Source organism: Mustelus asterias, chromosome 19, assembly GCF_964213995.1.
Source record: "Mustelus asterias chromosome 19, sMusAst1.hap1.1, whole genome shotgun sequence".
In the NCBI taxonomy this organism is placed as follows: Eukaryota; Metazoa; Chordata; class Chondrichthyes; order Carcharhiniformes; family Triakidae; genus Mustelus; species Mustelus asterias.
Genome location: NC_135819.1, coordinates 44,936,158 through 44,960,609, shown reverse-complemented (window position 1 = coordinate 44,960,609; position 24,452 = coordinate 44,936,158). Strand labels below are relative to the sequence as shown.

General features: G+C 41.4%; 1 protein-coding gene across 2 annotated transcripts in view; it reads left to right on the top strand.

The window, feature by feature from the left end:
* actr6 (actin related protein 6) overlaps positions 1 to 23,835 on the top strand; it is a 34,727-nt gene extending 10,892 nt beyond the window's left edge. For both annotated transcript variants that reach the window (XM_078234711.1, XM_078234710.1), the window contains exons 5-9: positions 6,321 to 6,419; positions 12,377 to 12,455; positions 20,757 to 20,928; positions 21,481 to 21,619; positions 23,140 to 23,835. In XM_078234711.1, coding sequence (XP_078090837.1) covers positions 6,321 to 6,419; positions 12,377 to 12,455; positions 20,757 to 20,928; positions 21,481 to 21,619; positions 23,140 to 23,269 — 619 coding nt within the window. In that variant the 3' untranslated portion in view covers positions 23,270 to 23,835. The remainder of the gene's footprint in view (positions 1 to 6,320; positions 6,420 to 12,376; positions 12,456 to 20,756; positions 20,929 to 21,480; positions 21,620 to 23,139) is intronic.
* The last annotated feature ends 617 nt before the right edge of the window (positions 23,836 to 24,452 follow it).

Here is a 24,452-nt window from a genome sequence, read left to right as displayed (position 1 = left end):
TTTAAGAATACAGAAGGAAAAAAAAAGTTAATAATCAGGTAAAAGACGAAAATGTATTTTCAGTTATTCATAGCATAACAAGCCAAGTTGTGAAAGGTTTATTGTGGCTACCTGAATAGAAGGTTAACAGGTAATTTTGTGTTGAAAGGTTTGTGCTAATCTTAAAAAGGGATAATAGGGATATGTGTCAGTGAAAATGACAAGTGTTCTGTAATTCTAGAAGTGAGCTGATCTTAAAGTTCCCGCTATCCTTTATATTGGAACGGCGGCAAGTTGCAATGTTGTGTGCACTCAATTTACAAACCGTCTCCCTTCTACTGGTAATAAAACCTGGAACACTAATCCTATTCTTAAAATTTAGCAGTTATTTAGATTAATCATGCCTGGTTTTTAAACCATAGTTTGTTTCAGTTTGTTAGGTGCATTATTACATAGAGTCTAAAGCACAACAGCAGACCATTTGGCTCAACTTGCCTGTACTGATGTTTATGCTTCTCACACACAAGCCTCTTCCCATTCCTCCTCAGCTAGCTCTATCGACATATCCTTTGGGCGGCACGGTAGCACAATGGTTAGCACTGCTGCTTCACAGCTCCAGGGACCTGGGTTAGATTCCCGGCTTGGGTCACTGTCTGTGTGGAGTTTGCACATTCTCCTCGTGTCTGCGTGGGTTTCCTCCAGGTGCTCCGGTTTCCTCCCACAGTCCAAAGATGTGCGGGTTAGGTTGATTGGCCATGCTAAAATTGCCCCTTAGTGTCCTGGGATGCGTAGATTAGAGGGATATGGGGGTAGGGCCTGGGTGGGATTGTGGTTGGTGCAGACTCGATGGGCCGAATGGCCTCTTTCTGTTCTACAGGGTTTCTATGTTTCTGTTCTTTTCTCCCTCATGTACTTATCTAGCGTCCCCTGCGCAATCGGGCAGTTGGATTATTTTTCCCGCTGAATTACACCAATACCTCCTGAAAGTTTTTCCGCATGCAATTTACTTTTTAATAATTTTTTCTGAATGTTTCAATAGATCTCTTCTAACTTACTGAAATAGAAGCTGATGCCATTAGAGGGTGACTCAGCTGGCTGATACAATGTGCCATTCATCGCCAGTGGTGCGAGAGGCACCCAAGTTTTCACTAGTTCATCGCTAAAGCTAGCTACAAGGAAGTGGTGTACAAAATTGGCCTGAGTTGAATTTTCTTTCTTGGGAAAAGTTTAATTAAAATGGCTCAAGCTACATGATCTGACTGCAGTTTGTCTGATGTTTTCAAAAAAGATGTGTCATTTTCCAAAGGAGTTGTGACTAACTGAAATGTTTATCTTGATGCATAGAGAGACATGTTCCTTCTAAGCCCTGTTGTCCCCCGATCTGATGTATGAAAGCAATATTTAAAAAAAATAGAATCCTTGGGAAATGTGAAATTTGATTTGATATAAAGCACCAAAACAAAAGGAATCATAAACTCTTCAGTTATTTCTGAGATTTTCTTTTCAAACAAGAAAGTTATCAAAGAGTTATTTGTCATGTTCTGTTTGTGACAAATTATATTTTAAATACTTGCATGTCAAAATACAATGTCTACAGTGTCATTAACACATGCCAGAGGGAAAATCTTTTGATAAATAAAAGCAAAGTGGAATCTCTTGTTCGTAATATACTATATTTTAAATATTTATACAAACTATATTTAAGATTGTAATTCTACATCAAATAGCTAGCAGGCTCTGGAATCATATTACTATTATTGTTTGGAACAGAAACCAAGATGCTTTGCTTCAGTAATATTGCAGAGATGCCTGGTAAAAAAGGAGAGGTACAAATAATTAAAAAAGAATTACTTGTGTTATATAGTGTTTTTCATTACTGCAGGATGTCCCAAAGTGTTTTCAAGCCAAAGAGATACTTCTGCAGTGTTGTCACTGCTGTAATGTTGGTACCGCAGCAGCCATTTTGGAACATGATTTTTTTAAAAATCCCTACAGTGCAGAAGAAGCCATTTTGCTGATCGAGTCTGCACAGACCACAATCCCACCCAGACCCTATCCCATAACCCCATGCATTTACTCCAGCTAGTGCCCCTGACACTAAGGGGAAATATAGACTGTGGGAGGAAACCGGAGCATCCCGAGGAAACCCATACAGACACAGGGAGAATGTGCAAACTCCACATAGACAGTGACCCAAGCCGGGAATTGAACCCGGGTCCCTGGCGCTGTGAGACAACAGTGCTAACTATTGTGTCAACATGCCGCTTCGTGATTATGGTAAGAGACTCCAGGAAGACAGCATAAATACCTTAAATATGTCGTCGGACCATGTCTGAAGTGATCATACATCCCTGTGGATTCATGGGAGTACCTAGCTTGTGACCGACCAAAATGGAAAATGTTTATTTGGGAAGATACTGAACACATCGAGAGATATTGTCGGGACCATGCTGAGACGAAGTTCAAGAGTGTGCAAACCTCCAAACACCTCAACAGCTCCATTCTTCAAGCACCACCTACCCCACATATGTCAGAGTCTGCAGATCACACGTTGGCCAAGTAGGCCATCTCGGAACCCATCACACTGCAGTGGAAGCAAATCATCCTCTAGCCCGAGGGACTGCCTAAGAGGAAATATTGGCTGGGATAAGTCCACTGCTCTTCAAAGTAGTGTCATTGAAAAGGGCAGATGGTGCTTTAGTTTAATGTCTCATACATTAGAAAACACCTCTAACAGTGCACCACTCCCTTCAGTATGTCACTAGAGTATCAGCCTTAATTTTTGTGCTCCAGTCCTAGAGTGGGACATGAACCCACTCCTTCTGACTTGGAGACAACTGTGCTGACAACTGAGGCAAAGCATTTTTATTACTAAGGTAGGCATGGTGTGTGAGGCAATAAATTTATCTAATAGTTTTTAAAAGATCCTATTCTTTTAGGACCATTGTCTCAAGTGCAATTTTACAATCTGTTTTAATCTTTCATTCTCATGCCCCTCCCAACATTATAATCTCCAACTCCTGGCTGTTCTCCCATGTTTTGCCCTCCGTCACAGTCATGAAGTCATCGAAAGCTCTACTGCCTGTGCCTTGTCTTGTGACTAGTGAGCACATGTAAGAAAGAAATCTTAATTTAGAAATCACGTGCATCACTCCATGACAAGTCAGGCGATAAACGTTCTATAAAGACAACAATATTATGTGAAGTATTATGCATTCTTATGCTTCAAAGTGAAATGGTGCCCACAAATCCCATTCCATTGGCTCCTGTCTTTCAGTTGTTCAAGCCTTGGGCTCCAGAATAAGCTCCCAACACCTCTCCACCTTTCAACCCATTTTCCTCCTGAAGGCAGTTCATAAAATCTACTCTTTGATCAAGCTTTTACTCACCTGATCTTGTATCTCCTTATGTGGCCCAGTATCATATTTTACTTTATAAGATTCCTGTGAAATGCCTTGGGACGTTTCACTATGTTAAGGGTGCTATTTGACTCGAGCAATGTTACAGGACACCTAGTGTTATTGTTTAGAAAATGCCTAGCATAAATCATTAACATTTAAGATGTCAACTTCAGCACTTATAGCTGCAAAATGATCTTAAAATGAGTCGCTTGGTGACTGTTTCTGAATTGATGCTTGAAACTTGCATGAATTTTGCAATCTTCAACATATCTTCACCAAGCAGCAATTACATTCTCATTGACTGGAGGCTGTGCTTACTTCACAGTTAGACTGTGTGGCCTTGGGCATCATTTCACTTTGAAGGATAAGAATTCATAATACTTCACATAACATTGTTGTCTTTATAGGATGTGTATCGCCTGACTTATTATGGGTGATGCACGTGATTTCTAAATTAAGATCTTTTTGCTACATGTGCTCATTGCATTTAAAAAGGAAGCCACTAACCCCCTAGTGGGTTTTTTTCTGATTTTTGGAGAAGAGCCAGGGAATTATAGTCTACAACAGAATAATTTATCTCTGGTAGACCTTGAGGGGATACAGAACAACTAATTGAACACAGGATGGATTTGTTTAAAGCAGTCAGACCATGTGGCCATGAAGATCACACAGCTGTGCCATAGAACTGAAATGATGCTTTGTGTGTTACCTGAAACGTTTCTCTCCTTGTAGACAAAGCAACATAGTAAGAGAGGTTCAAATAAATAGTCTTGTGTACTTTGCTACAACTCTTGTGATTATACTTTACTCCTGAGTTATCTAAGCTCAGCAGCATTGACTCACACTTGCACAAACCACCTAGCTCTGGCTCCAAAATAGATGATACAAAGCTGTTGTCCATAGACTTGAACACACTTATACAGTGTCTGCAGCTCAATGATGCCGTCTCTCTCTCTCTCACAGCTGCTACCTCTTTGTGACTGCTGTGCTCCCACCCACTCCTTCCTTCCTTCCTTTATCCTGATCACACCCTGTGCTTCTATCCACACTTCAAGCCTCTATCTGAGAGATTAAAATAATTTTAGAAGCAAGCATGTCGATCTCCCGTGACATTACACCTGGGAGGGAACATCAGGTGGCTGGGGAGATGAAAGATTGATTCGAGCATCCAGGTGCAATTCAGTCTCTATTTTCAAATCTTCCATTTGGTGCATTTAGTACAATACTTTGTGGAAAAATATGGCAACTTGTGAAGCAGAATTGATGGCAGAATAGGAATTTCTCTTGTATAGGCAGAGGAACTGCAAAACCCAGGTCCTTTAGCACTATCACTGGCAAGTGGATGTAACTGCAGTATGATAAGTTCAATTTTGTTCCAATTATAACTACCAATATTTCTAATAGCAAAACCCATATTAAGTAGAAATGGAAGATTTTTAAGATGTGCTGGTAGATCTTCTTTGCTGTTCTTCAGTCAGAGGATTTTCTATTTTAGAATAATTGAATATTTATACCACACAAGATACCAGCTACTGTTTTGTTGGACTAAGTGGAATACCATTTTTAAAGAGTGTTTTCCTGTTGCTTTGAGAATTGACATTTACAAATCTGCCCATTTTTCCATGGAAACCAAACATTCCTATTCCATATGTATTACATCTTCCTGTGCATTTAATTTTTATCCTCTTCTGTTTTTAAAGCTGAGAATACTGAGAAAGATGATCTATGATGTGTATTAATTATAGGTTGGCACCTCGTATTTAGCAATACAGGACTTGGAAATTAGAGCAATGTAACCTGTCATGTAACCTGTTTCTATTCGACAACAAGCCTGGGTGGCTTGGTTATTAAAATGTAAAGGGGGTTCCGGTTGTTTTAGTGGGAAGAAGGTGCAAGATATTCACACCTATAAACAATAATCAGGAAGGACGTGTGTTACAGTGGCAGCATCCCTACCTCTTGGCCAAAAGCTTTGGGTTCAAGTCCCACTTCAGGACTTGGCCACGGAAGGTGCATTCATAATGTGGCTAAACAGGTTAATTATCAGCTTGCAAATTCTTCCAATGCATCTGATGGCAAGTGGTCAGAGTGGGAGAGGTTCCTGGTCAGCCATACTGCAGTACTTTGTCAACCGTGGCCCAATCCAATGGAAATTCATGGTCGCCAATGCTCTCTTAGAGCATAGCACCTGAAGGAGGAGGAAGCCATGGCCAGAGCAGCTGTGCTGACTGTGAATAGACAGGTCTCCAAATCCCAGGGAGATGTTTAGAATGCTGGGATTTGTAAATGGTTCTATCTTAAACTGTCCATTTAATTCAAGATTGAATGTCTCACGAATGAATTTTAAAAAGGTTAAATCATCTCTATTTGCCATCTCATTGTGGAAATTATTTCTACTGAAAAGGTGAATTATCCAGCATCAGTCTTCAAACCGCCGTTTCACTCTTGCATTCGGACTTGCATGAAACAGCATTCTTACTTTGGTGTGGTCTTTGCTTTGTACCTCTTTCTTTCTATGATCCCAATTTTATTGTGTGAATGTGCCCTCTCCCCATATTTTAAGTGTACATAAAATAAACTCTCTGATTTTACTCAACCTCACAGCAAACTCGAGATAATAGAGCATTGGATGACTCCAAAACTGAGGGGTTAGGGACAATACACCGCAGCATATCAAAGGAGTGGGGGAGGAAATCAAAAACACCTTTCTGTTTGTGGACAGGGTGGTGAGAGTGGAAATCAGGGCTGTTTAAGTTAAACACCTCTTCTGTCAGTAACAGTGTGGTAAATTAATAATTTGAAATACAATTCAATCCCAAGGGTGTTGCTAACATTAGATCTGATTCTTAAATTTGTTGGTTTATTCACATTTGAGTCAAACAGAGTATGTCAGTGGTACAAACACTATTGCAATATATTGATTAAATCTGTCTCTTTCAGACAGTTGCATGTGATGGATGAGACGCACGTTATTAATCAAGTGAAGGAGGATGTATGTTACGTGTCCCAGGACTTCTACAAAGATATGGAAATAGCGCAGTAAGTAACTGCACTGGATTTATAACTAAATGCCAAGTCAAAATATCAGTCAGTTCTAATACTATTAACCTTCACAATTGAGCTTCCCATTGAGGTGATTTTTGTCATTTGGGAGATGGAGAGAATAGCAAGAAATTCACTTCATGATCCTCATGTGCGCCACCTGATGAGGAATTTTAAAGTGGCGTTGGTATTATCTGTGTGGTGTCTTTTTGCTGGACCACTGCTTCCTTCCAGTTGTGATGGGCAATGGTTATTCCTGGGATGAAGGGGCAGGTTAGTGTATGAGGAAAGGTTAAGCAGGTTGCGTCTTTACAGTTTAGAAAAACGAGAGGTAATCTTATTGAAACATGAGAGCCTGAGGGGACTTGATACATTGGATGCTGAGAAGATATCTCCCCTTGTGGGAGAGTCTAGAATTACAGACCACAGTTTTAAAGTTAGGCGACTTCCATTTAAAACTGAGATGAGGCAGATTTTTTTTCTCTGAGGGATTCAGTCTGTCGAATATTCTTTGCTAGAGAACAGCGGAGGATGATTCATATATTCAAGGCAGAGTTAGATTTTTGATTAACAAGGAAGTTGAGGGTTATCCTGAAGGGAGTGTGGATAGGAAGGGGATACGAAATGCTTAAAATTACTTTTGAAAATGGTGTGTATATTTGAATATCATATGAATGATCAATATGGCTCTTGTTCTTTTAAAGAGGCTTTATCTTGTACACAGTCTAGGAGATTGCAGCTTGCGGTACTTTACAAAGCTTTACAGGGTAGATTGTCAGCTGTCAACAAGATTCGCTCTGAACAGGCGAATGAGCCTGAGAATTTGAATGGAGACTCTTATTTTTATATTAACAATTATTCAAATCAGATTTTTCTTTTTTGGAGGGGGTAGGAAAGCCATCCACCTGGGAAAGTCTGAAAGCCTTCACAGGCTCCACTTTACCAGAGAAGCTGCAAGAGAGTTCTGCTCCTTTCCGGACAGGTTTTGCTGTGGGAATTCCTGGGTCATTAATAGAGAATTGGATCACTGCAAAGCTGAGGGGTTGGGGACAACACAACACCAGCAAGATCTGTGGAGCTCAAAAATCAAAACCACTTTTCTATTTACAGGCAGGTGGTGAGAGGAGAAATCTGGGCTGTTTAAATTAATCCACCTCCTGTCTGTAATAGTATTAGAAATGAATAATTTGGAATGCAATTCAATCCTAAGGGTGTTTGTAATTACTAGGTTTGATTCTTAAATGTGTTGCTTTATTCACACTTGAATCAAATAAGCTACATCAGTTGTACAAACACTTTTGCAAAATATTGACTTAAATCTGTCTCTTTTAGACAGTTGCATGTGATGGATGAGACACATGTTAATAATAAAGTGAAGTGTAATTGGCAGTAATGGATGCTGAGCTTTAAAAATAGAGGCATGGGATAAAAAAAGTAAGGAGGTTATAACGATCCTTACTAAACCCTGATGTGGCCTCAACTGGAGTAATATATCCAATTAAAGGTATGAAACATGTGGAGACTTCATAAGAGGGTGAAGAAGAGATTTAAAAGAATGGTTCTAGATGTAGGGGGGCTTCAGTAATGTGGATAGACTGGCAAAGTTAATGTTGTTCTTAGAGAAGAGAAGGTTGAGGAGATTTGTTAGAAGTGCCCTGAGATGTCCAGACTCACTGGCGGGAGAGTTAAGAACCAGAGGACACAGGTTTAATATGAAGAGAACTGAAGACAATAAGAAGACAAACCTTTTTATGCAGCAAGTCATTATCATCTGGAATGCACTGTCTGAAAGGTGGTAAAGGCAAACTCAGTCATGGCTTTCAAAAATGATTTGGATAAGGACCTGAAATGGGGAGAAATTGCAGGACTATGGAGAAAGGACAGGGGAATGGGACTTGCAGAGAGCTGGCTTAATCTCAATGAGCCAAATAACCTCCATGGTGCTGTAATCATTTCGTATAATTCTACTTTATAATTCTATGGTCAGCAAAGTCTTGAACTTTTATACTTCAGACTTATTGAAAGCTACCACAAGGTGCATAAGTGAAAATTTACAGCACATCATAGAATCCTACAGTGCAGAAAGAGGCCATTCGGCCCATCGAGTCTGCACCAACCACAATCCCACCCAGGCCCTATCCCCATATCCCTACATATTTACCCACTAATCCTGCTAACCTATGCATCCCGGGACACCAAGGGGCAATTTAGAATGGCCAATCGACCTAGCCTGCACATCTTTGGACTGTGGGAGGAAACCGGAGCACCCAGAGGAAACCCACGCAGACACAGGGAGAATGTGCAAACTCCACACAGACAGTGACCCGAGCCGGGATTCGAACCCAGGTCCCTGGAGCTGTGAAGCAGCAGTGCTAACCACTGTGCTACCGTGCCGCACATAGAAGCATGAATCAGCCCACTGATGCTTTCTTCACCATGTGTATCTATTGAGGTAGAGACTAAAACTTCATTTCAAAGAATAAATATTTGATAAAGAGAAATGAAAAAAAATCTGGGGGAGAGGTGGTTTTGCTGAGGAATAGGGTTACAGAATTGCTTGCTGGAACCAGAGGCTGAATGCCATAATTTCTACAATCCTGTGAAAACTTCCCTTTTATTAAGTCTGAGCTCCATGGAGTTTTCGCAATAATTTAAGTGCTAAGCTGAGTTTGGGATGACGCATCTGTGAGAGGTTTGACAAGTACCCCAAACATTGAGTCCACAGCCTTTATTGTACAGTCTTTAAGTTTGGTTCCCAATCTATACTTGTGAAGTCCAAGTATAGATTGGCTCTGACTGAGTTCAGACTTGTCAGCTTCAGGCGGGACCAGGTAACGAGGAGATAGGAAGAGAGACATCAAACCAGTTAAAAGTGGCATCAACTGGGAAACCTGACCATGTCTTGTGTAGTGCAGGGGATTGCTGGCTGTGGTTCCAGGGTAAAGATCAGCAGCTTATATATAGAATTGCTACTTTAGGTCCCTGAGGATTGGAGGATAGCGAATGTGGTCCCGTTGTTTAAGAAGGGTAGCAGGGATAACCCAGGAAATTATAGGCCGGTGAGCTTGACATCCGTGGTAGGGAAGTTGTTGGAGAGGATTCTTAGAGTCAGGATGTATGTGCATTTAGAACGGAACAATCTCATTCGTGACAGACAGCATGGTTTTGTAAGAGGGAGGTCGTGCCTTACAAATTTGGTGGAGTTTTTTGAGGAAGTGACAAAAACGGTTGATGAAGGAAGGGCCGTGGATGTCGTCTATATGGATTTCAGTAAGGCATTTGACAAAGTCCCACATGGCAGGTTGGTTAAGAAGATTAAGGCTCATGGGATACAAGGAGAAGTGGCTAGATGGGTGGAGAACTGGCTTGGCCATAGGAGACAGAGGGTAGTGGTCGAAGGGTCTTTTTCCGGCTGGAGGTCTGTGACCAGTGGTATTCCGCAGGGCTCTACTGGGACCTCTGCTATTTGTGATATATATAAATGATTTGGAAGAAGGTGTAACTGGTGTAATCAGCAAGTTTGCGGATGACACGAAGATGGCTGGACTTGCGGATAGCGAAGAGCATTGTCGGGCAATACAGCAGGATATAGATAGGCTGGAAAATTGGGCGGAGAGGTGGCAGATGGAGTTTAATCCGGATAAATGCGAAGTGATGCATTTTGGAAGAAATAATGTAGGGAGGAGTTATACAATAAATGGCAGAGTCATCAGGAGTATAGAAACACAGAGGGACCTAGGTGTGCAAGTCCACAAATCCTTGAAGGTGGCAACACAGGTGGAGAAGGTGGTGAAGAAGGCATATGGTATGCTTGCCTTTATAGGACGGGGTATAGAGTATAAAAGCTGGAGTCTGATGATGCAGCTGTATAGAACGCTGGTTAGGCCACATTTGGAGTACTGCGTCCAGTTCTGGTCGCCGCACTACCAGAAGGACGTGGAGGCGTTAGAGAGAGTGCAGAGAAGGTTTACCAGGATGTTGCTTGGTATGGAGGGTCTTCGCTATGAGGAGAGATTGGGTAGACTGGGGTTGTTTTCCTTGGAAAGACGGAGAATGAGGGGAGATCTAATAGAGGTATACAAGATTATGAAGGGTATAGATAGGGTGAACAGTGGGAAGCTTTTTCCCAGGTCGGAGGTGACGATCACGAGGGGTCACGGGCTCAAGCTGAGAGGGGCAAAGTATAACTCAGACATCAGAGGGACGTTTTTTACACAGAGGGTGGTGGGGGCCTGGAATGCGCTGCCAAGTAGGGTGGTGGAGGCAGGCATGCTGACATCGTTTAAGACTTACCTGGATAGTCACATGAGCAGCCTGGGAATGGAGGGATACAAACGATGGGTCTAGTTGGACCAAGGAGCGGCACAGGCTTGGAGGGCCGAAGGGCCTGTTTCCTGTGCTGTACTGTTCTTTGTTCTTTGTTCTTTGTTTGTTCTTTATATAGGTAAGATCTTGCAACATTACGCCTATTAATGTAGTTATAAATAAATTATCAGTGAGTTATTGTATTACTGTTACTATTGAGGAGAATCTGAGTGTTACAGCTTTACTGTTAATCATCAGTGAAATTTCAGCAAGTTACCATTATATAATAATTGAAATGGTTGCAGCTTAAGAGGCCATTTGATCTTATCCATTCCAGCTCTCAATAAACACAACTTAGCTATTCTCACTCCTCGGTCCTTGCCCCATAGCTCAGCAAAGTTTTTCTTTTCAACTGCTTACCAAATTTCCTTTTGAATCTGACTCCATCACTCAGGCTGATCCTAACATAGAGAAAACAAAAATCCTCACATAGTCATTACCACTTTTGCCATTCACCTTAAATCTGTACCCTCTGGCTTCTAGCCCTTGTAAGAAGTCTCACAACACCAGGTTAAAGTCCAACTTCTTACTGTGCTTACCCCAGTCCAACGCCGGCATCTCCACATCATTCTAGCCCTTCCACCAATTAGGAACAGTTTCTCTTCATCTACTCTGCCTAGACCCTCAATCTTGAATGCTTCTATCAAATCTCCTCTCAACTTTCTTGTCTCTTAGGAGAACAGCTCCAGCTTCCCAGTTTATCCACGTATCTGAAGTCCCTCATTCCTGGAACCATTCTGGAAAATCTCTTCTGCATCTCTCAAGCCTTCACGTCCTTCCTAAAGTCCAAGCAATAACTTTCCATTAGTTACCAGCGGAATCGAAGTTCCTCCCAGTTCTGGGTGTTCCTCTTCCCTGTCTGACTTGATGAATGATATAAGTGTATATATAATCCTAATCAGGGTACCAATATAACCACATAAAGCACTTTGATGGGTTCTGTTATTTCCCTGTCCTCTGTTTTCCCTCTGCTCACGGGTAACCTCCTGGTTCCTGGAACTTGTCCATAACAGCTGTTGGCATAAAACCACAAGCAAAAGCACTCAGAACCATGTACCCAACCATTACAGGGTAAGTGCAGTAGCATTTGTAAATGCCAGATGAGTAAACCTTCAGTAATACCTCCAACTAGTGTTGAAAACCCCGATCCATTACGTAGAGTTTGATTCCATGCCTTTCTGATGTAGAAGCACTATTACTGACCCCTTCTAAGGGATGTACCTTTAAAGTAATTCTCCATCTAAACAATTTGAATGCTCATCTTCACTATTAAAAGTCACAAGTTGCATGTTGATTATTAAAATGTATTGGATTGCTGTTCAGTACCTTGTACCAATAAGATGGCATGAACATTGAGACAGTCAGAGATTCTTATTCATAGATCCACTGCAAGCAGGTGGAAGGGGTCCAATCGGCATCAAAAACATTTTTTTCCGACTGCTGGATAGTCAGTGGAGAGTTTCCGAGTTTGCTTTGTTTTGAATTCCCGGTGGAAGAAATGACAGAACCCATCAAAGATGAGAATATTTTAGATATGCTCCTTTCTGAATGCACCAAAAGAATAATTGCAAATTTTACCTATTATCTAGGCTGAAAGGTAACGCAAACACGGTTATGAGAGATTATGTGCTTCCAGACTTCAGCACAATTAAGAAGGGTTTCTGTAAGGTAAGCTACCTGGAAGTGCTACTTTATTTAATTGTTAATTCACCCAGAGACTGAACATTGGTGTTTCAAGTCAACTTGTTTTCATAACAATATAGTTCCATTATTCATATGAATTATTTACCAGCTGCTACTGATCATCATTACAGCAGAAATACTATTAATTGTAGTATAATCTCTTTCAAGGTTCAAATGTTAAACAGTGGGCACTTCAATATTTAGATTGGAGTCCTGGGACAGTGGTACTCAAACATACAAACACAGCTTCCATGTGCCTCTTTTTGATTTATTATTGTCACATGTATTGGTATACAGTGAAAAGTATTGTTTTTTGCGCGCTATACAGACAAAGCATCCCATTCATAGAGAAGGAAAGGAGAGGGTGCAGAATGTAGTCTTACAGTCATAGCTAGAGTGTAGAAAAAGGTCAGCTTAATATAAGGTAGGTCCATTCAAAAGGGCGGCACAGTAGCACAGTGGTTAGCACTGCTGCCTCACAGCGCCAGGGACCCGGTTTTGATTCCAGGCCTGGGTCACTATCTGTGTGGATTTTGCACATTCTCCCCGTGTCTGTGTGGGTTTCCTCCGGAAGCTCCGGTTTCCTCCCACAGTCCAAAGATGTGCAGGTTAGGTGGATTAGCCATGCTAAATTGCCCCTTAGTGTCACGGGAACTAGCTAGGGTAAATGCATGAGGTTATGGGGATAGGGCTTGGATGGGATTGTGGTCGGTGCAGACTCGATGGGCTGAATGGCCGCCTTCTGCTCTGTAGGGTTTCTATAAAAAGTCTAATGGCAGCAGAGAAGAAGCTGTTCTTGAGTTAATTTTGTACGTGATCTCAGACTTCTATATCTTTGCCCGACAGAAGAAGGTGGAAGAGAGTATGTCTGGGTTGCGTGGGGTCCTTGATTATGCTGGCTGCATTTCTGAGGCAGCGGGAAGTGTAGACAGAGTCAGCAGATGGGAGGCTGGTTTGCATGATGGACTGGGCTTCGTTCACAACCCTTTGTGGTTTCTTGCAGTCTTGGTCAGAGCAGAAGCCATACCAAGCTGTGATGCATCCAGAAAGGATGCCTTCTATCTGTAAAAGTTGGTGAGAGTCGACATGCAGAATTTCCTTAGCCTCCTGAGAAAGTAGAGTCGTTGGTGGGCTTTTTTAACTATAGCGTCAGCGTGGAGGGACCAGGATAGTTGTTGGTGATCTGGACACCTAGAAACTTGAAGCTGTCCCCACTGTGTACCTAATTCTTGAACAGTTTTGAGCAAAGGACTGAGGGAGGCCAGTTTTGTCAACACTTTGTGCATATCTATGATTTTTGCAGCTGCATGTACATAGGCAAATTTCAGAAATTTATTACGAGATCCACATGTTCTTGCTATGTTTCACCAAGTATGATCTTCGCCTGTCCAGTGTCCACCATCCTCTGTTTTATTTTTCTAAAGTTTTCAACTTTTCTTCTTTTTTTTGTTTGCACTCAACAAGATAGATAGATAATGCTGAGAGAGAAAACCTCTTCTGTCCCAGCCTCACAATGTCACAATCTAACACTGTTGTATGTAGCACAACTTATTACAGAGTTATCTTCCCAGCACTAACTGTCCAAACACCTGACCCAGTTACAAAATAGTATTGCTTACAGCACGTGTAACTCTCTTGGTAATTAAGGACAATTTTGGCTATGTGTATATGCCTAATATGATCTGTTCAAACTAACATTGATTGTCATAAAAAGCCATCTGGTTCACAGATGGTCCTTGGGGAAGGAAATCTGCCATCCTTACCTGGCCTGGTCTGACCTGTGTGTGACTCTAGACCCACTGCAAATGATTGACTCTTAACTGTCCTTTGAAATGGCTTATCAAACCACTCTGTTCAAGGGGATTAGGGATGAGCATCAAATGTTGGCCACATCCCATTGAAAGAAAATAAATCCTGATCGCCCCACTCCCCTCAACCTTTCCCCATAATCCAGCAATTCTTTTCCTCTTCACTCCTTATCCAACACCCTTACGTTTGTAGCTGCCTCCATTGCACACAGTGCGTTACAAATCCCAAACATTCGCTGCATTAAAAAAATCCTCGCTTTGCTGCTAGTTCTTTTGCCAATCTTCATAAATTGGTATTTTTTGCTTCTTGACCAGTTGCCACCAATGGGAACAGTTTCTTCATATTTACTCTGTCTAGATTCCTCACCATTTTGAAAAACTCTATTAAATCTGATTAAGGAGAACAACCCCAGCTTCTTCCCTCTACCCATATCATGTTGTTCATGGGGTTTTGGTTAGTGCACATTGCTGATTTCAACATTGCGGCTCACTAAGAAGAAGGAGGGTCACTCATGAAGCCCATTCACTAGCCTAGGTCGCCCATCATTGCTCTAAAGTGTTTGTATCCTTCTTGAAGTGCAGTTCCCAGAATTGGACATGATTCCCCAGTTGAAGTCAAACCAAGTATAAAGGTTCGTTATAATTCCTTTATTTTTGTATTCTTTGCCTCTATTTATACAGCCAATGACCCCTTATGCCTTTTTAACCACTTTTAGGTAATTAGGGATGAACAATAAATGCTGGTCTTGTCAGCGATGCTCACATCCCATGAAATATTTTTTTAAAAGTCTGAACCCCACCCCCACTCCCCTCGACCTTTCCTAGTAGCCCAGCAACTTGCCACTTTCATATATTGGCAGGTCTGTCTGTTCCAGAATTGTGTCCTTTGTTTTGTATTGCCTCTCCTCATTCTTCTCACCAAAATGTACCATTTTGCACATCTCTGCATTAAATTTCATCTGCCACATGTCTGCTCATTCCCCAGCCTATGTCCTCTTGAAGTTTATCACTATTCTCCTCATTGTTCACAATACTTCCATTCGTGTGCAAATTTGATATTGTACCCTATACACGCAAGTCTAGGTCAGTAATATAGATCAAGAAAAGCAATGGGCCTTATATCAACAATGTGGAGATGCACCCGGTGTAGGACTGGGGTAAACACGGCAAGAGTTTTAACAACACCAGGTTAAAGTCCAACAGGTTTATTTGGTAGCAAATGCCATTGGCATTTGCTACCAAATAAACCTGTTGGACTTTAACCTGGTGTTGTTAAAACTCTTGCCTTATATCAACCCCCGGGGAACATCGTTATATACCTTCCTCCAACCTGAAAAGAAAGTGTTTACCACTGCTCTGTTTCTTATCAATTCGAGAAATTTGTATCCGGTTTGAAACCTTCTATTCATTAAGGCAAACCCTTGAGCTAGGCACTGAAACCTGATCTTGTTGGGCTTGTAAATGCACACCATTTCCATGGTTACATAACAGGCCTGGAACAGTGTTCACTGGCAAGTCACTTTTTTGTGGGCAAAGAGGAAGATTGTTTGATGTAAGATTATCTTTTATGATTATGCTCTGGGCAACTTCTCCAGGATGCAGTGCAGACTACTAATCAAATACAAAGCCACTGTGCAATTTGCCCATCATCAATCAGGATATCATTATGTTAAGTACTGGGTTCCCTTCAAGCCATTGCTTACAAATCCACCCTACAGCTGCAAAGTCCTACTTTAGGTTCACTTGAGAAATAGACATCTGCTTTGATTACAATTACTATGATAATTCGGATGGGCATTTCTGCTACCTGAAATTGAGGATTGTGCTTTTATACACCTTTGAAAGGTTTGAAAGTTTAGATAAACAGTTAAACTAGAGTACTATTCACCCTTGATATCTGACCAAGAAGATTCCAAATAAGTAAAATGTTTTTAATATTTCAAAGCAAAACCTACTCCTTGTTCCTTCTCCATTCCCTGTTCTCCCTGCAATACATATCTAGCTTGTCCCCCTCACCCCTGTTCCTCAAGTTAGCTGCTTATCCTCGAGTTAGCTGCTTGTAAATGTGCATGTGCAACTCAGCGGTGTGAATCCTTTCATTTTTATCCTTCTCTTATGGACCAATCTATGGTTTGTCGTCAGCTTGAACCTACCAAATGATGCAACTGGAGCATGATACAACCGGCTGTCGAATCAGACCTTTCAACTTTTGTCCAACACCTCCAAGAACTACTCAAGCCAGCAATTTAGTACCAGAGTTCATTCATGTAATTAGCTGTTCTAAATACTGTACAAGTTAATTTGTATTGTTAAAATGTGTGATGTTAACCCAACTGAAAATGTCCTTTTATATAGTGTGACTTAATGTACAATCTGATACTCAGTGTCGTTTTTAGCACTAAATTACTGCATTGCTGTGTTATTCATAGAATTATAAAAACTTAAAATGGCCTAATGTACTGGTTCTTAAAAAAGGACAGTGGTGCTTCGTCACACCTCCCCACTTTGTCTGTAATCCTGTAAGTGCTTCATCCTCAAGTGCCCTCTCTCTTTTAAAATTATTTATGGAAGTGTTTTTCTCCACCTTTTTGAATAGAAGTTCCAGATCCCAACAAGTGAATGAAATAACTTCTCCTCGTCTCCCCTCCAGATCCTTTGCCAATCCATGACCTCTGGTTATTGACTCAGTCGCCAGAGGGAATAATCTATTCACTCTATCAAAATCCCTGATCTTGAAAATTACTGTTTCATCACCTTCTCTGTTCCAAAGGGAACAGTCCTAACTTTCTCACACTCCCCTCACAACTAACATTCCTATTTCCTGGTAATAACTTCCTGCATCCTTTTTAAATTCTTTCTGTCTCCCCTGAGGTGCGATGCCCAGAATCGCCCTCATTTCTCCTACTGAGGATGAACCAATGAATTATAAAGTTCGAGCATGATCTCTTTGCTTTGATTCTCTATTCCTTTATTTACAAACCTAAGTAACCCATTTTTAAAATCAGCTCATCAACTTGCCCAGCTACTTTAAGGATTGGTTTACAGGGACATCCAAGTTCTCTCTCTTCATCTGCACTTTTCAAATTTGTGCCATCTATTGTCTTTCCATATTCTTCCCAAAGTGAATCACTTCACAGTTCTCCACATTGAACTCCATCTGCCAAGCTTCTGCCCATTTCGCCATCTTGTCTGTCATCCTGAAGCATACAACTTTCCTCATCACCTGCAGACATTGATAATGCTGCTCCCTACACCCAAGTCTAATTAATTTATGGAAATTGAAAAGAGTAATGGATCCCAAACTAAGCTTTGGGAAACACCATTCCAAGCCACCTCCCAGTGTAAAAACCATCTATCCACCACCATCCCTTTCTTCCTGGCACTAAGTTAATTTCATAACTGTATCATCACTTTCCCCCTAACTTCATGGACTTCCATTTTCTTAGTAAGCCTCTTGTGTGACATATTGTTGAAGGGGGACATGCACACATCATCTTTAAAGTTTATTTCTTTATTAGTGTCACAAGTAGGCTTACAATAACACGGCAATGAAGTTACTGTCAAATTCCCCTAGTCGCCACACTTCGGCGCTTGTTTGGGTACACTGAGGGAGAATTTAGCATGGTCAATGCACCTAACCAGCACGGCTTTTGGATTGTGGGAGTAAACCGGAGCACCCGGGGGAAACCCGCGCGGACACAGGGTGAATGTGCAGACTGCACAGTGACCCAAGCTGGGACTCAAACCCAGGTCCCTGGCGCTGTGAGGCAGCAGTGCTAACCACTGTGCCACCAGACTGCATCTTCTACAGCAGCTTGATGAACAAAGAGCAATACAGCACAGGAACAGGCCCTTCGGCCCTCCAAGCCCGCGCCGCTCCCCGGTCCAGGATTGAATCCTGAATCCAGGATCCCCGCCCAATTTTCCAGCCTATCTACATCCTAATATCCTATCCACCGAGCTGTCCCTCACAGCTACGATGCTTTGTTCATCACAACCTATTAACTCACCCCCACCCCCCCATTCCAGACCATGTGATCTCCAGGGAGAGGCGAAAACCCAGAGTGAAAACCCCAGGGCCAATATGGGGAAAAAAAATCTGGGAAATTCCTCTCCGACCCCCTGAGGCGATCGAAACGAGTCCAGGAGATCACACTGGCCCTGATCAGAAAATGCTTCCCAACCCTATTCATTTCCACTTCTGCTTTACGAACACCATCTGAATTCCCTGCCCCCGAGACAGGTTCCCAACTATCCGCAGTCTCGCTCTGTACTGGCACCAGCAAGATGATCATAGAATGAAGCCTGCTACGCTCCTTGCATTGAAGTATAAGCACTCCAGGCCCAGTGAGGTCGTCCTCCCCCAGAGTGCTCTTCTTCTTTGCCAGCCTTGTCCCAGCCCCAAGCTCGTCCCCAGCCTCCACACTTGTAGACCTAATATTTTGATCCCCACCCCCCTGCCATACTAGTTTAAACCCCCCCGAACTGCACTAGCAAAGCTCCCAGCCAGGATATTTGTGCCCTTCCAACTTAGTTGTGACCCCTCCCTCTTGTACAGGTGCCATCCTCTCCTGAAAACTTCCCATTGATCTATGAAAATGAAGCCCTCCCTCCTGGACCAGTCCTTTAGCCAGGCATTCATTTGTACCAACTCCCTATTCTTAGCCTCACTGGCACGAGGCATTGGGAGCAGCCCAGAGATGGCCACCCTAGTGACCCTACTTTTTAACCTATTTCCCAACTCCCTGAATTGCTCTCTTAGGATCCCCCTACTCTTCCTATCTACGTCATTTCCACCAATGTGTATAATGACATCCGTTTCTTTATCTTCCCCTTTTAATATGCCTCCTATCCGCTCGGCGACATCCGTGATCCCAGCACCAGGTAGGCAGACTACCATCCTGGAGTCCCGTTCGCACCCACAGAATCGCCTGTCTGTGCCTCTAACTGATGCATCCCCCACCACTATCGCTCTCCTAACCCCTCTCTTCCCTTTCCGGGCCACAGAGCCTGACTGTGTGCCAGTGACCTGGTCACTGTGTCTTACCACTGGAGAGGCACACTCCTCCACACTATCCAAACTTGCTCCCTTGGTTGATCAAGACATTCCATCATGTTAATCAGCCACTGTCTGTCTTTAGCAACTCTGCATAGGCTTTCCTTGATTAGCACGTCTTTCCAAATGAAAGTTAATTTTGTCACCAATATGGTTTCCATTAACTTGAGTTCCGTGGTGTGTATCTTTCTTTCATATTGAGTAATGTTATAACATTAGCAACTCTCCAGTCCTCTTACACTACTGTAACCAATCAGATTGAATTAACCAATGCCTCTGCTATTTCTAGCTTTGTTGCTGTCAGCAACCTTCTGGAGCAGGTTACTAATGAACTTTAAGTAATGCTAAGCTTTTTAGTATAACTTCCTGTACATAATTTCCAGCTTCTCGTTTAGAGTAACCTTCATATCATCTTGGCCTATGAAGACAGATGCAAAGGACTCATTAAGTACTTTTGCCCTGACCTCTGCCTCCAGATCAAAGCTTCTCTTTAGATTCTTAATCGGCCCAACCTTTTCCTCAGCTAAACGTTTACATTTTATATATATATATAAAATGTGAACAGTGATTCAATTTAATGACACCTATTAACCTTCTCTCATAACTACTTATCAAAGCACTATGTCTAAGTTATTCTTTATCCCCTGTGCACAGTTAAATCTCCTCGGATGTCAGGGATTTAATTCTTACTCTATTTCTTTAAGGAATTATCGCCCTCCCTGGTATTTAAAACTGAAAATTGGTTAGTGAGTGCCACTGGCTTGGATTCTTGCACCTCCTGCCTCTTCCTCCTACCCTGTCTGGTGGTCACCCATTTTATCACCTCCATCTTCTATAGCTGTGGGGTAGCCACCTCATGGAATATGTATTTGTGGAAACCCTTAGACTCCCGGATGCACTACAGTGACTCTAGCTATTGTTCAAACTCTGAAACTTGGGATTTGAGGTCAAGCAACTGGAAGCACTTCCTGCACTCATGGTTATTCGAACAGAAAGTCTTGCATCAGGATACATGAATTGTCCTAGAATCCCCACATGGAACAGGGCACGCGTGCAATGGGACAGTTTAATAAAACAAACACTTATCTGTTGCCCACAAATCCACTCCAACTGTGACAGTGAAGACACTTTTTTTGAATTATTTTGTTTCACATTCAGCTCCTGCTCTGTCTCTCTCATTATTGTGACTTACTCTGGGCCTCAGGGACTCCCTTTTTATGTCTCTTATTCTCTCATGTTGCTTCTCCTCACACTTGCTTCTTCTGCCCACTTAAATGCATTACTCAATAAATTGCTGAAGTAAAACACTTAAACGTAAAACGGCGCTAACATTATTGCTCAGTTACTGAATTTGCATTTAGCTGTTGACAAACAGACTGCATAATGACCTTGGTTTCTTCTGATTTTCTTTTTCTAATTTAGCCTCTGGAAGAGATGGTTTTTAATGGAAAATACAAGACAAGTGAACAGATTCTGCGTCTGACTAATGAGAGATTCGCCGTTCCTGAAATCCTCTTTCACCCTTCTGACATTGGCATTCAGGAGATGGGAATACCAGAAGCAATAGTTCATTCTATACAAAGTTTACCTGAAGGTGAGGAGCTTCAGAAATTGAAACCAGGTTTTTTTTTTTTGCATATCTTATTGCTCGAGTCCTAATCTACATTCAGGCAAAAACAAAAACTGCTTGAGTTTAGATAATACCTTTTAACATGGTAAAACACCATAAGGTACTGTACAAGAGTGCCATCAATCAAAATAAACACTGAGCGCCATCTAAGGAGAATTCGGGATTGGACCTGGTCAAAAGAGAGAGATTTTAAGACGTGTCTTAAAGGAGGACAGAGAGGCAACGATGTTTATGGAAGGAAACCTGGGGGTAGGGCCTTGGGCAGTTGAAGGCAAAACCAATGGTGAAGTGATGTAAAATCATGGATGAGTAGGAGGTTAGAATTGGAGGAGTGTAAGGATCTGAGAGGTGTAAGGCTGTGGAAGGATTTGAAAACAAGGACGAGATTTTAAAATAGAGGAAAGTCTTTTGATGTGTCCATCGTAATTTATATTTGAATAAGTTTGCAAGCTGTCTGTATGAACATGTTCAAATGGCAAAATTTCAAAATTAAACCTGTTTTTTTTTATATACCAGAGATGCATCCACATTTCTACAAGAACATCATCTTGACTGGTGGCAACACCCTCTTACCCGGATTCAGAGATCGTGTTTATGCTGATGTCCGATCTCTTACTCCATGTGATTACGCTGTTTCTGTTTTGCTGCCTGAAAAGTAAGTTTTATTGCAGAGCTGGTTATTTAAAATAATTTTGAACCTTTAAACTGTATTTTGAATACATTTTGATTTGATTATTACACGTATTAGTATACAGTGAGAAGTATTGTTTCTTGCGTGCTATACAGACAAAGCAAACTGTACATAGAGAAGGAATGGAGAGAGTGCAGAATGTAGTGTTACAGTCATAGCTAGGGTGTAGAGAAAGATCAACTTAGGACGAAGTAGGTCCATTCAAAAGTCTGATGGCAGCAGGGAAGAAGCTGCTCTTGAGTTGGTTGGTGCATGACAGCATACGTTTTTCTTTTTCCCAATGCAAGATGGTGGAAGAGAATATGTCCAGGGTGCGTGGGGTCCTTTATTATGCTGGCTGCTTTTCCGAGGCAGCGGCAAGTGTTGACAGAGTCAATGGATGGAAGGCTGGTTTGTGTGATGGACTGGGCTTTGTTCACGACCCTTTGTAGTTTCTTGCGGTCCTGGACTTGAACATTTTATTCCCTTTGTATTTTTTCATGCTATACATTCAGTATGATTTTATGTTTTGATAGTCGAGCATGTATTAGCACTGAATTGGGGTTATCACATCACAATCACCTTGTTCGGCAGAGAAATTGCTTTTCAATCAATGCAGGGAGAATGGGCTGATTCTAACAATACTGAATAGGAATTAAAACTACATCTGTAAAGTCTTCAACGCATGCTGACATTCAAATGCATGAAGGTGATTTCAAGACTGTAGTTATTCTGTGATTTATTAAGACTGTTTAGAGGTATTTGTATAGACCAGATACACAGGTCAATATATAAAAGGGCATTAGCAGAAATATCTATGATGGGATTATTAATGCTCAGTTTACAAATTAGCTGCCAACTTTAAATGTTCAAATTGAATGCATAAGCATACCTAGTAGCTTGCCAGATTTCGTGTCCCAGCATCCATCCACTCTGACTGCACTTCAGTTCTTTAGCTGTCTCCCTTCCTCCCTGCGGATGCTTCCTTACAACTTTGATGTTGTGACTGAGTGTCTGGAAGCCGGGGCACCCCACCATCGAGTAGTACTAGTGAAAAGAATATAGTGTTTCACTCGTGTAGGCTGCTGGAATAACTCCTCTTGCTGCTGCAGGTGAGTGCACTGGAGGAAAGGAAAAGGGCTGCTGGATGATCTGATGTGGAAATCAGGATGTGCGTTGGGAATTGTAGGCATGGGCAAGGAGGAGAGGATACAATGGTGATCTCACTTACTGTATTCCACATATGCTTTGTCCCAGGAAATACTTGGCGCCATTACAGTGCAAATACTTGGCGCCATTACAGCGCAAAACCAGATGCATATGTAGCACTGAAATGAATTAGTTCAATTCTTGATGTGGGGATTCTTCCTTCATGAAATATGCAATTTTGTTGTTAATTAGTGTTGTGTTTTGCCAGACTTCAAATTTTGCTGTGAAAATGTGACCTTTACTGTATTCGTATATTTAATGAAGCAGTTACATTTGGTGATTTTTCTGCCTTGCAGCCCAATCACACATTCATGGGAAGGTGGAAGACTGCTTTCTGAAAGCTCAGATTTCATGGACTTGGTTGTTACCAAAGACGATTATGAAGAAAATGGGCACTGCATCTGCGAAGAAAAATTTGATATCTGATTTTCTTTTTAAAAGCTATTTAAATTAGAAAAAAAATGATTAATTTAAAGAAAATGATACTGCGGGTTGCACTAGTGACACTACTTGAATTGAGAAAAGGTGCATCTCTCAAAATGATGCTGAAGCTCTGAACTGCTTTATAATGAATCAGCATGACTGCCTTAACAATGGTGTGTGATCATCTGTCTGAATCGTTCATGCTGCAGCTTACTCCCAGTCGTCTTGTCAAAGGCAATTCTGTAGTTCTGTTATTTACTTAGAAAACTGAACCGTGAAGAGGAGAAAGGCCACTCGAGAAGACTTCCTGTCTGCATTTTGTGTAAACAAATCAAAATCCCTTAAAAGGCCACATTTATCATTTCACTGCACAAATACAAGAACAAAACTTTCCCCTATGTACCTAATATCCTTGAATGCTCATTTTAGCTACCTACTCTTTTGGATTTTTAAATACTGTATTATGACGTTCTGTTTTTGAAAATTTATGGACACGCTTATCAGGTTTAATAAAAACATGTGGCATCATTAACAATTAAAACTTAGTGCCGCATTAATTTTGATGTAAATTTAGCTAATCTGCCATTTTTAAGTTTATTTATAACTTGATCTGTGTAGTGAGTATCTTGTGATACTGCTCATATTTATAGAACATATTTATAAGGACAGGAACATTATCCAGTGTAGCAAAGAATTTATTGTGTGTTATTCGGGGTGTCTGTATACTGCACCTTCCCTTGGGTCAATCAGATGCTCACCATTTTTAAGATTCTAAAATGATTGAGGTGAGATTGGCATTTTCATCATCTTTGTTTTTAAATGTGAAAAGAAATTTGTTTCTGACATCTGAGGTGTGAATGTCGTATATTAATGGGTAAAATAATGGGAACTGTTTGAAAAAGGAATTCATGTGATATGGAATCAGTATATACCTCCAACAAGCAATAGCTGTACTCGTCCAAAAAAAAACAAGGATAAAAGTACTAAGAGACAGCAAAAGAAAAAGTATGGAATAATGTAGAAAATAGCACAGGTTTTGGTGAATGGGAAAGATATAAGGAATAGCAAGGGATAACAAAATAAATCGTGGGCACAAACAAAAGGAGTATTAAAAGAAGCTTGCCAGGAATATCAAATTTAACACTTTTTAGAACTATATTGTTACAGTTCAGGTTTATAAGATTGT